The 12947-nt window shown below is 37.8% G+C and overlaps 1 protein-coding gene across 3 annotated transcripts in view; it reads right to left on the bottom strand.

Moving 5' to 3' along the window:
* Positions 1-12947, bottom strand: part of col12a1b (collagen, type XII, alpha 1b) — a 75557-nt gene that overhangs the window by 48600 nt on the left and 14010 nt on the right. For all 3 annotated transcript variants that reach the window (XM_047801629.1, XM_047801627.1, XM_047801628.1), the window contains exons 13-17: positions 12301-12567; positions 5254-5523; positions 2584-2850; positions 1264-1456; positions 1046-1170 (exon numbers count right to left, since the gene is read on the bottom strand). In XM_047801629.1, coding sequence (XP_047657585.1) covers positions 1046-1170; positions 1264-1456; positions 2584-2850; positions 5254-5523; positions 12301-12567 — 1122 coding nt within the window. The remainder of the gene's footprint in view (positions 1-1045; positions 1171-1263; positions 1457-2583; positions 2851-5253; positions 5524-12300; positions 12568-12947) is intronic.

Below are 12947 nucleotides of genomic sequence, written 5' to 3'. Positions count from 1 at the left end.
GTTATGTACACAAGGTCAGTGTTAAGTTCAAAACGTTGAGTAAGCCTGAGTAATTTGTACTCTGATCTTTGATAGATGTCTTTTTTCAGCTGAGTTCTTTGGCTAGTGTGTTCAATCAGATATCATGGTTTAGCATGAAAAAAAAAAAAAAAACATTCTCACTAATACGAGTAAAAACGGGAACAGAGCATTTGAAATATATTATAAAATTATTTGTATGCCACAGTCTGATTTTCCTTGCCTGAATTAAAAGAAAGCTTCTTGTCTCCCTCTCTGAGTGTTTTTTTTTATTTCTGCTTTGAATATTTAACATTTTATTTGACTATTTACTAGAAAAAGAAAAAAGCTAAACAAAAAGTTATTATATATATATATATATATATATATATATATATATAAGTTTGATATTAGTGAAATAGTAACAATATTAAGCATGTGAATCGGCTCATCGTCTAGACATGTCTTGAAATGTGGCATCAAATCAGAATCTAAAGGGAAAAGCTTTATCGGGTCCGAGCTCAATTGAAGAAGGAGTTTTTTGCTAGGGTTCAGGCTCAAATCACAACACTCACTAGATGAGCATAACATTTTCCTAGCTTCATGCTGCTCTGTGACGAAATCACATAACTCTCACTCTCTCTTTTCTCTCTCTTGGCTGCAAAACTGCTCTTAACTGGAAGGAGTTTGCTTCTTTTCCATAAGGATTTCTCAGAAGCATGAAATATGAAAGAGAAGAAGGTGGTAAACAGATGCTACATTCCTTTGGCTTGTTTGTTTGCTGCGGCACAAGTAGAGACATTTTTGCTGAGGTAAAGCAGTGACTTTTTCTTTAAGGTTTCTTACAAAGGAGTACCTTCGAGATGGAGAGATTTAGAGGTTTCTGGGTAACGTTACGTTTTGTTTTAAATATCATGAATGAAAAGTGAAAGGAACTTCTTTCACAAAGTTTGAACACCAAACTTTTTTTCGCAGAGTGCACACGTGAGCTCCTGTCACGTGAATGTCTAAAGCGTGTATATATGTATTAGGTATAGTGACGCTTTACCAGGAGGGTCCATGGGTGGGGGATCAGGTGGATCAATAAGTGTGGTTTTCTCCTCTCCAGCCAAAGGCAAACTCTGCCCTCCATCAAACATTCCAAACACAGCCACTGCGTACTTCGTTCCTGCTCTGAGGACAAACCCAGAAAACAACCTTTAGAAAAAATGCCGAGTGTAAGACTAAAACTGAACAGTACAAAATATACATAGGTTTTTACTCTACCTGAGCTCCTCTAAGACAACCGTGTTGTCATATGGTCCCACAAGCATCTCTTCAAGATTTATTTCATTATCGCTTGGGTGAAATGTGACTTTGTAGCCGCGCACAGCTCCTGGAGCTGGATCCCAAGTTACACGGAAACTCGTTTTGGTCGGTTCAGAGGTCTGCAGGTTTCTTGGTGCTTTAAAAGGTGACACTGCACAAGAAACAGACAGCCATCTTAGTACATGTTAATAATAATGTTGTACATGTACACCAGTTATATGAAGGGAGACACACCAAGCTTTTCAAGTTCACTTGAACTAACTGTAATAGTAAATTGCATTATTAATCATAACTAGTAGTAATTTCCTTTCTGTGAAATAAAGTATCCCATCCCTTCAGTTTCTATTCTAAAATCCCACCGGTGTATCTATAGGAGGGGCTCAGCGCTTGAGGAAGGTTTTATGATTTATAAATCTAAATATTATTAAACATAAAGGCACCTATTACCGGAAGCTCACTGCTTTTTGCTACCTCATGTTCTGGACTGGTCTATTTCAAAATGAATAAAAACTTGTTTCTATATTATATGAGTGAACATGCGTGTTTCAAATACACTACAGGTTTCACTTTAAATTTCAACAGACACGAACTGTGCCATTTATAATGTAAATCATGTATATATTATCCTTTAAGAATGGTCACACATAAAAGTGCTACTTAGAATCACCGATTTGCACAGAATAGCAAGAATGATATAACCTTTGTTGTAAACTATTGTATTGGTGACAATAATAGGAAAACCTATAACATATATATATATATATATATATATTATACTATTTGGCATATTTACTAAAATGGTGTGAAAGGTTCAATGGTGTGCAAATATGGTGGTTATTCAGAAAGAAATCTGTACATGGAATCTTCAGGACTAACACGAAAATATCAGAACTCATTGTTCATGATCAAGGTGCTAAACCTTCAATTATTCGACGTCAGATTAAACACATAAATTACATTCCATGTAACTGACAGTGGGTTTGAGATGGAATCGGTCTTACCTCTGTGTTATTACAAGTTAAACGTTTAGAAACAGAATGCACAAAAATAATGATGGGAGTTGTTACTTGAAGTAAGCTTCTATTTAAATTACTTTTTGTCACACTTAGGATGTCTGTCTCCCTTTTTCTTTCTCTCTTTCTCTCTCTCTCCCTTTCTCTCTCACTCTTTCTCCTCTCTCTCACACACACACACACACACACACACACACACACACACACACACACACACAAACATGCCCCCTGTGACTCATGGGCTTTGAATTATGGGCCAACGTACGTGTGGTTCCTACTCCTTGCCTTGCTTTGCCTTCTCCGTGCCTGTAAATGGGGTGAACAGTGATGTCATATGTGGTCATGGGCTGCAGCTTCTTCAGCACGGTGGATGTCATATTGTGCGGCACTTTCACACTCAGCTGTCTGCCACCAGACTGGGGTGTATAAGTCACTCTGTAGTTCAGCAACCGGCCTGGAGCTGCCTGCCATTTCACTCTCATTGACCTTTCCGTCTCGTCAGACACCCTTAGCGCCTTCGCAGCGGCAGAAGCTGGAGACAGAAACAACAGGATTACAACAGCCGCCTAAAATATCAGACAAATTATAGTGTCCCACACAGTGTCAGAAACACCTAAGCTATGTGGTTTGTACAGAACTAAACTGGAACGTATGAGCTTCTGTTACTAATCAACCTACATCTGGAGTAAGACTCCTGTTATATGGCAGTAAGTAAGTGTGTGAGTACGTAACTATTGGTATAGTTCTAAGTGAACAAAGAAAGAAAGAAAGAAAGAAAGAAAGAAAGAAAGAATGAAAGAATGAAAGAAAGAAAGCATTGCCTTTCTACCAGCAGTACCTTGTCACTCTGGAAAAAAGTAGGTTCAGGAAAAGGAGTGTTTTAAAAAAGCAGAAAATATTAAGCTGGGCTTTGAAATAACAGATGGAAGTGTGGATATTGGCTTTTTTCGCTACTTTTTCACAGTTTTGTGGATCTCAATTCACTCTGAGCTCTTGTGAAATTGTCCAGACAGACAATTACTTAACTTTTACAATAAAAATGCAATAACAATCAACTGATCATGGTTCATGTTAAGAAATTAAGAACTTGAAATTATCCAGGGATGGCAGATAAACTAAGCTCATAAAACACAAGCAACATTTATTACTCTGCACATTACTCCTTTTAAATTGTGATATATAAAATAAAATTATGCACAAGATTTCAGTTTCTCTAAACTATTCTTTGCGTATCTTACGAAGTTTTTGATTGTCATTTCCTGTTCTGCAAGGCTTTCCTGTTAGGTTTTTTGCTTACTCTCATCTAAATCTTTCTTGCTTCCAAGAAATGACTGACTCCAAGACTTTTACTAGGAACACTTTTACGAACGGAAAGAATTGTGGCAATCCAATGTACTGATTGACCTAAGCGAACTTTTGCATCCTTAACCAGAGAATGAGTCCCATTTAAACTGCACAACTGGCGCAGGAACTCATTGTTAAAAGGAAATGGGGATAAAAACCCAAAAATATTCTAAGCTGGACACAAAAGCAAATAAAAAAATCATCCTTGCATTATTAGATGCCTCACATAGGCAAATTTCTTTCCATAGCTCTATGGAGTTCCCTTGCACATCCATGTGTAGATGGAGAAGGCGTACGGTCTTTAACTAAGCGTGTCCAAAGTCTTTTAGAGCCTGTCTCAGACATATGGCCCAAATTAGAGCCGCCAGTGCACAGATGCATAGTTTTAAAATGCTTTCACTCTATTGCCATGATGTTATCTCCCCTGAACCACCCCAAAGCCACCCCCACCCCGACCCCCCTCCTTCTCTCACAACCATCGGCTCACTTTTTCCACTAAGGAACAGCCAAGGAGTCTCCGGATTCCATTTATATATTTATATGGCTGAATCCCACCACTTCTACATGGTCTCAGCAAAAAAGAATCTGGCTGACTTACCCTGAAACCCCGAACTTAATTTGACTTATCAGACCACGGTGGTCAGGCTTTACTGCATTGTAAATGACTCTGGTTTTAGTGACCATCACAAAAGAAGTCTCAGGTGCTCCACAGGCAAATCTGTCAAATTTGCAGTAAAGGGATTTTGGTTCGTCAATCATTTTCTTGGCACGATCTAGTTTTGAGTTTCATAAACCTTAGATTCATAAAAATGAGCTAATAGAAACTATCTATCAAAAATTGTATGTGTTAAAGAATTCCCAAATGGTACAGAGGTGTAATCCAACTGAACAACTGCACAGACTCAAGCATGAACATTAATCACACATCCAGGCTGACCTTGCTTAAACTGTCCCATAGAAATACATTATCATTACTGGTCCATTTTACATCACTCCTGTCCTTTTAAGCTAATATTATGGCTGACATATTGTGTATGACCACAATAGCTGTCTTTTCAACATTCTCAAATAGCTTACAGCCAAAAAACTAAACATCGCATGGACGACTTGAGACCGCTTAAGACAACAACAAAGACCACTTCTATAATAACACGAATCAAGAATCCAAGAATGAAAAGGCAATGATTTCATGGGTGATGGATTCTGGAAAACTGGTAATTACATTGTTTTTGGGGGTGAAAGAAAAATACCATGCCTGAAATCAGAATACTTTAATGTGATACTTGAATCCAAAGGCATAGCCAAAGAACCTAAAAATGTTGTTTCTTGCAGAATAACGCAGTAGTGCTTTCCTGTCGCTACTAACCTTACAGAAAAGCTCTAACTGTGGAGTATGTTTACTAACTGTCATATTCTGTAGATTAGCAGATGTCATTCTGTGGTTAATTAATCAAATCAATATGAATGCTTCCTCATAGCTTATGCAGTACATTCCTTCGTTAGAAATACATGCTTATGATGGATGGATTTCCCAATTTCAATGTCTGTCAAGTTTCGTTTACAATGCTACGATGAAAGAAACACATCATACCATCAGTGGTCTCATCTCCCAGCAGAGGTTCCCCCTCTCCAAGGCTGTAGGCAGCAAAAACAGACACTTGATACTGTGTTTCGGGGCTCAGGCCCTCCAACAGAGTGCTTGTCACGTCTCCCGGCACTGTTACGTCCCCTGATTCGTCACTAAACTGCGACATCCAGTGGACACGGTACTGTCTGACACGGCCTGGAGCAGCTGACCACGACACCATGAAGCTTGAATCAGTTACATCGCTGGTTATAAGGTCTCTGGGTGAGCCAAGTTCTGTGGAGAAATCACACACGGCCTAGTGAATTAGAGGGTAATGAGGCAACTGCAAAAATGTTCTTTTTCTTAAAACCACAAGGGTTCTTTGAGGGACTCCCGTGTGATCTTATATAAATTGGTAGTAGCAAAATAATCACTGCTTTACTCAGTTTCCTCTCCCCGCTGAGTGCTAATGAGAATGATATAAATTGATCTGCAAGTTCACAGGAATTAGTAGCCGTTCCACAAACAAAGACACTCACACACACACACACACACACACACACACACACACACACACACACACACACACACACACACACATTGTATTCATTTATAAACATTATATATTTACAATCTATTATTAAATTAAGAGTTGCTGGTTAATGTACATGGATTAAATGATGAATATAACAGCAGTCTTCCATTAACACCCACCAAACCCCCCCCCAGCTAGATCCGCACTGATCCACGCATCATTTAGTCACCATGTTGCAGCAGGAAATCAAGGCTGCATGAGGATTTACTTTTGTTTATATCAGTTTGGGGCTGCATAGGAAATCCTCTTTCCAAATGCTCAAATCTCAATTTCAACTAATAATTATAGACATTAAGGAAAAAATAAACAATAACAACAAACAATTGTTGTATTATGCTGTTAGGTGATTTATTGATTACACCTTTATCCTATCATGAAATCTTTCTATTTATCCATATCAGTGCACACGAACTCACTGAATAGGATGAAAATGGTGTGAATCTTATGCTTTGAGCAGATTTCAACTCTGTTCTGTACATTATGGAGCTGAACTGATTTTGAAGCAATTGTCAAAACACTAACTACGGGAAAATCTTCTAAAGAATGATGTCCATCCTTCCATTACATTTGCAAAGATTTGTAGAATTTGGACCAACGTATAATGACCAAATACTTGCTTTTTTTAATTGCCTGTCTGTATATTTCCAATGACATAATGTGCAATACATGCTGTAAGCTACAAGGTCAATACCCTTTTTTTTATACAGTCATGGGAAAAAATTAGGATAGCCCGTTAAATATTCAGTTTTTTTCACTTTGGTTTCAACAAAAGAAATTAACAACTGAGGAAAAAGTTAGGACCAATGTATAATGACCAAATACTTGCTTTTTTTAATTGCCTGTCTGCATATTTCCAATGACATAATGTGCATTACATGCTGTAAGCTACAAGGTCAATACCCTTTTTTTATACAGTCATGGGAAAAAATTAGGATAGCCATCTTGTAGCACATCAACTGGAAAAGGTTCCACACTCCTCAATGCAGAATTCTTTCAGCTGTGTGATGTTTAAAGGGTTTCTTGCATGCACAGTTTGTTTCAAATCACCCTTCAGTTTTTGACTGTTTTTGAGTCCATGGTGGATTTACTGGTATGTTTTAGGTCGTCATGTTTAGGGTCTCCAAATAATTAAATTTTAGATTCATCTGTCCAAAGCACATTATTCCAGAAGTCCAGATGGCCTTTGCCTCTGTGTTCTTTGCCAAAATTCAGTCTTGCCCTTATGCTTTTCTTAAACAGCAAAGGTTTCCTCCCATGATAATTAATGTTGTGCAGCCGCTCTTGATCTAGATTAATGTATTTTGACATCAACTGTAGCAAGAGCTTGCTGTATTTCCTGTGTTAATATTTCAGGGTTTTTGGAAACTTCTTTAAGCATCCTGTGGTCTGCTCTTGGGTTGAATTCGCTTGGATGGCCTGACCTGGTCATGTTGGCAGTTGTTTTAAATGTTCTCCACTTGTAAATGATTTTTGGCTAATTAAAAATACTTTTAAGATCTTTTTATATCCCTTACCAGACTCTTAAGCATCAACAATCTCTGTTACAATGTTCTAATAATTTGCACCTGCTGTGATACACCTGTGGGTAATTTTATCCAATTTAAGTACAAATAAATGTGGGGGTTCTTACTTTTTCCTCACAAGAAATTGGAATTACATTTTATAGACTTTTATTTGGTTTTATTTGGTTAGTTATATTACTTGAATCTCCCAATTTTGTTAAAATAAAGATCAAATGCCCATGTGTATCTATTTAAAAAACACACATAGGGGTGTCCTATTTTTTTCACATGACTGTAGGTAAATGTTTCCTATACTAATTAAAATGTCTGCACGCTATCCTAGCATCACTATTTTCATAATTTACATTTCATTTTCTATGATCATCTGTAATAAATACTAGAATAACAAATCCCAAATGTTCTAAATGTTCTTTTTTTTTTTTTTTTTGGCCAAAACTGATAATGAGCTAACTAGCTGAATGGCTACAACATGTTCTCAGATAATAATGCACTTCACATGGTCAGTTTTTTGATTGTCTCAGTGAAAAACTTAATTAACAAGCTATTAGATGCAAAGATGATACTTATCATCAAGTGAAGAGAAAAATGTCTACTGTTACACTACAAATACAGGGTTTTCATTTCAAGACTGATAAAAGTATTAGATTTACGTGTTGTTAATTTCATAGATCTGTGAGTTCGCCGCATCTGATTTCAGACTAAACCTTTCCAACAGCTATGCCAAAAATAATCCATCACATTCAGTATTCTCCTTAAGCATTCTGGCATACTTTTCTTTTCTGTAATTTTACTGCAGCGAAAGAAACGTCTTCAGGATCTCGTCTGCGTTTTGCTGTCTTATTTTTTAGTTTCAGCAGCCCGAACCTCAGGTATAGAAGAGTTTGGGTAGCATCAGACATCACACTTGCATTATGCCATGCAAAATTTCTGCCAGCTTTATTATTATTAATATTTATTATTATTTATTTAAATCTAAGTGCTAGGATATGTGACATTTATTTTACCTTTTCACCTGTCATTACTTTACAAAAAAGCCTTAACCTACTGTAGAAATCATTCTTAATTAATTACTAATTCTTAGTAATCTTATAGGCACTGACAGTATAAACTACACTGAGTATAAGCTGATTAATGACTATACATTTATCTATTGATATCAACCATGTAACCATGAAGTTATTTTATAGACCAAGTAAGCACAGTGACTGGGACAATTTGAATATTTCCCTCAAAAATCTTAAATATACACAATAGTTAAACTTAGCCTTGACCACACACCGAGTTTCATGGGCTGTTCACATGGAATATACTTATATTTGGAGTTTTCCAAACAAGCTACATTCAGTGCTGATAAAAGATCCTTGAAGATCAATCTTGTGTTTGTAATAAAGATCATTGAAAAGCTATGTTGTCTTAAATGAATCCCCCTAACTGACGTTAAGAGTGGGAAAGTGCTGAATAGGTGCACAGTATTGTTCAGTAACATCCCGGGGTCAGGGGCCTTTAGAGCGAGACCTAAGCCAAATACATTATGCCTTTTTCCAAATGTTTGGGAGAGAAGGTCATCCTCAGTTGACAGTTCCCAGGTGCTGCACCTTGTCAGCAAACTGCAAATAGAAAACATTGCTTTTGGCTCTCTCTCTCACCAACTGATTGATTCCATTTCTACATCTCTTTGTTTTCCATGTCTCTTTTTTTTACCCTCATCCATCTCCATTTTCCTGCTTAAAACTCTGAATCCTAAATTCGTGTGGATTCCAATATGAATCAAACTCCCCTGCTTCATGTTTGGAAATGTTTAAAATGCAACACGTATCAACTGTTAACTTGTCTCTCTTAATTTGTTCTGATTGTTTTGCTGAAATTGGATGTCAGCAGTTCTGTGGGCAGACACGTTTTCTTGATGAGAGGTCAATGGAAAGTGGTCCTTGCGTACAGCAAGACCATAGTAACTCATATAAACAATCCACAATGCTAGAAAGAATATAAGTAATCCAGAGAGCACAATGCTTTGAACCTTAGGTAGGTATGTGGGCTACAACAGTAGAACATGACATAGACCATGTGAGAAGACCATGTATTTAGATCATGGGATGCACTTATTTCCAGGGATTTCAGAACAGCGTAACAGATATTGCGTCATCGGGTGGGCGTGGCCTATTTGATAATCTAACCCTAACCCTGACCGTAGTTTTTGGTCTTTTATTTGTTTTTGAAAATAGGTTAACTTTAAAATAATAACTCATAATAGATATAAAATCTACCTGTATGCCTGTTTTGTCCTTCATTATCCATCGTAGGTATGCCTTTTTTTTTTTTTTTTGGAAGAGGGCGTTTTTCCAAGACCTCCATAAACACGCCCACTTTATGTTGTGGTAAACGAAACCCCTGGAATTTAGTGAATGCCTTTAGATCATACTATGATTTTCATTTTGTATATTTCCTCGTTGTCCATTGAAATTCATTTCTCCTTAAAAACTAATTCATTTATTTTTTTTTTCCTTCTTTTTTAACTTCCTGAACTCAAACGCATCTTAGTCTGCTATGCAACTTTTAGAGTTTCTGCCCACCACATAGAAAAAACATCCCACAGGGCTTGTTGTTAAGCGATACAGCATTAATGAATCCTGAGATTGACAGCCTCTCAGCAGACCCTTGCAACTTACAAATCTCCATGTAGTCTGCTGCTGTTGACAAGACTGTTCTGACGCACCACCATTGAGCTCCATACCCAAGCAAAGGTCAAAATCCTCCTACTATTATCCAAAAAGCTCAGGAGTCCTGGAATATATCAGAGCCTCTGTTTCCTTCTCCACGTCTGCAAGTCAGGCATTAAAATGTCTTTAAAAGATTGCAATTCTTGGATTGAGAAAAGTACTAAAGGTTAAAGTGCTGTTAAAATGGCCATTATTTTTCAATTAACAATGGAGTCCTGGAATATGTCAGCTTTCTTTCACCACGTTTGGATGTTAAGCCTTTAGAAATCTGAAGAAAATTCTTTTCGCCTTGCCCTTTTACTTGCTTCCAGAAGTTTCCTGTTTACAGGATTGAGCAAGTACCTCTGAAATCACAGCTCTTGAATAGAGGAAGGTAGCAAAGTGCTACTAAAGGTACTACTAATATCACATTGTTTTCTTAGTACTTCGGGATTCCTGAAAAATTTCAGCACCTCCATTTTTTTTAATTCAACTATTAGTTATACATCAAAATCACAAGTTTTGTAGAGAGGAAGGGACCAAAGATGTCTATCTACTACATTCATGTTTATTAAATTATATATGTGAGCTATGAAAGCACAGCTCTTGGATAGAACAAGTTACAGGATGTTTAATATCCAGTTTACGTTTCATTGCTTTCCAATATTCCTCATAAGTACAGGAGTTTGTTATAACCTCTTTTTTTTTCTCATTACTGGAAGTTATGAATTAAATCGTCCCCACATCACAAATGTCGTGTCTCATGATGTGATAGCTTAATGTTTAAGATTGGAAGGCTGTGAGTTCAAATACCAGGCCCACCAATCTGCCACTGCTGGGCCCTTGAGCAAGGCCCTTAACCCTCTATTGTTCAGTTGTATAAAATGGTAAGTTGCTCTGAATAATGGTTTCTGCCGAATGCCGTAAATGTAATGTGAATGTCTCTTGGTTACAATATGGCTAAGCATTCTTAAGTAACAGTAGTGCTGGAATAGGAAGGTGACACAAGCATCAATAAAACTGCAAACGCTGCTTCTATAGTTCTTCTGATGCATTTCTGCTACAGTGAATTCATGTTTATTGGATTGTGCGAGCTGTCAATGAGATCAGAGCTCTTGGATGCACTAAGGCACAGGACGTTTTTCGTTTTAACATGCGTTATTATCCACATGGTTGGGAAATGCTGGAGTTTTCATTTCTTTCTTCACTGTTAGAAGTTAGGCATGAAACCATCTTTAAAACAAAGTTTTACTTGATCTTAGTTCCAGCAGCTGCATGTTAAGTGGATTATGTAAGCCGCTGTGAGATCATAGCTCAGCCAGTTCAGCAATGAAACTTTCTCTGTTAGTCAATGGACAGACGGAAGAAGTAACATCACAATATATCATAATCAGAACGCTTTGGTTGCTGAATTGGTCAAATCCCTTCCATATGGCTCAAGGAACCAAAGGCAGGAAGAAACTCAGACTGTCCAATTACGTCAGATATGGACCCATCAGCCAAAGCTTTAGGACAGATCTGCTGCATTCCAGGCAAGTCCACACAGGGTCCGACACAGCAGAAGAAAAAGTGACTCATAATAATAACCCATCCCCCTAGTTACCACTACTATCACCACACACACACACAATATTCTCCTGGGCAGACCGAATTCCAGCTCCACCCAAGCCGGAGTTCAGACTTGGGTGCAGCATAAGCAAGGGTAATATGTGCAAGACCTTGACATTGGATGTCATTCTGCTTTCAATCAACCTCCCAGTGCTCTACCCAGCACTGAATGTTATGGGGCAGTCGGTTACTGGGTATACAGTCCATCAATGGCCTAATAAGGCATTTGCTTAGATAAAATTGCGCGATGGCACTTTCTGTGGCTGGCTTTTACTACCAACTTAGAAATTAAACTCAATGCAATGGATTCCTCAATGCCACCGTTCACTGATTCACAAAATAAATTCTTGTGACATCCCAAACCCCCATCACCAAGCAGAACTGTTTAGCCTCCACCCCACCACCAAATAGTAATGAACTTTATTTTGAATATAGAATATAAAATGTGACACAGATTGTATGAACATTGAAATCAAAATGTGTTAATGAGTGGATTCTAAGTGTAAAATAATAAAGAAGAGCTATGTTATACTTACTTGAACTTAAATATATAGATGAGCATATAGACACTTTGGGACTGTTGGCATTATTAGGTTACCACCCACTTACACAAACAAATGACTTAGGGATATTAGTATTATTTACTCACCATCGAGCGTGGTGCCCGTGCCATCCAGGGGCTGGCCAAGGCCAGAGGAGTAGCGAGCTTGGACAGAAATCTGATACTCGGTGCCAGACTGCAGGTTTTTGAGCATGGTGGACGATCTCTTTACTGACAGTTCTTTGGTCTCTCCTCCCTCGGTTGGCTGATAGGACACCAGATACTGCTGCACCCGACCGGGCGCAGGTTCCCACTCCAGTTGCATTGATGATATTCCCTCATCAAATACTCGCAGGTTTCGTGGAGCACCTAGCTCTATAGAAGCACAAGCAGAGCAAGTGGTGAGGAGCAAAGAAAAGCTAAAAATCTCCAAAGCTAGCATTAAAAGAGATCTAATTTCTAATCATTTCTAATCAGATATTAGTTAGTGAAGAAAATGCATTTGGCTGTTTACAGAAAAATGTACCTGTACCTGAAAATGTTTTTTAGCCGTGTACCTACAATGTTCCTGTACCTAAACTTCCTTTATAAAAATTTTCAATCTTCCACTTATTCATGCCATTATGAAACCATTAGGAAGATATTTTTCTATTATACACAGCACAGAGAATATCTCACTGCATAAGATTTGCCTTCTGCTATAACAGACCCTTAAAATATCACAGCTGCATTACTCAGAGTAGCCAGATAGGAGC

The sequence above is a fragment of the Tachysurus fulvidraco genome, chromosome 16, assembly GCF_022655615.1.
Source record: "Tachysurus fulvidraco isolate hzauxx_2018 chromosome 16, HZAU_PFXX_2.0, whole genome shotgun sequence".
Classification (NCBI taxonomy): domain Eukaryota; kingdom Metazoa; phylum Chordata; class Actinopteri; order Siluriformes; family Bagridae; genus Tachysurus; species Tachysurus fulvidraco.
Note: the sequence above shows the minus strand (reverse complement) of the source record. Positions and strands in the feature narration are given on the sequence as shown.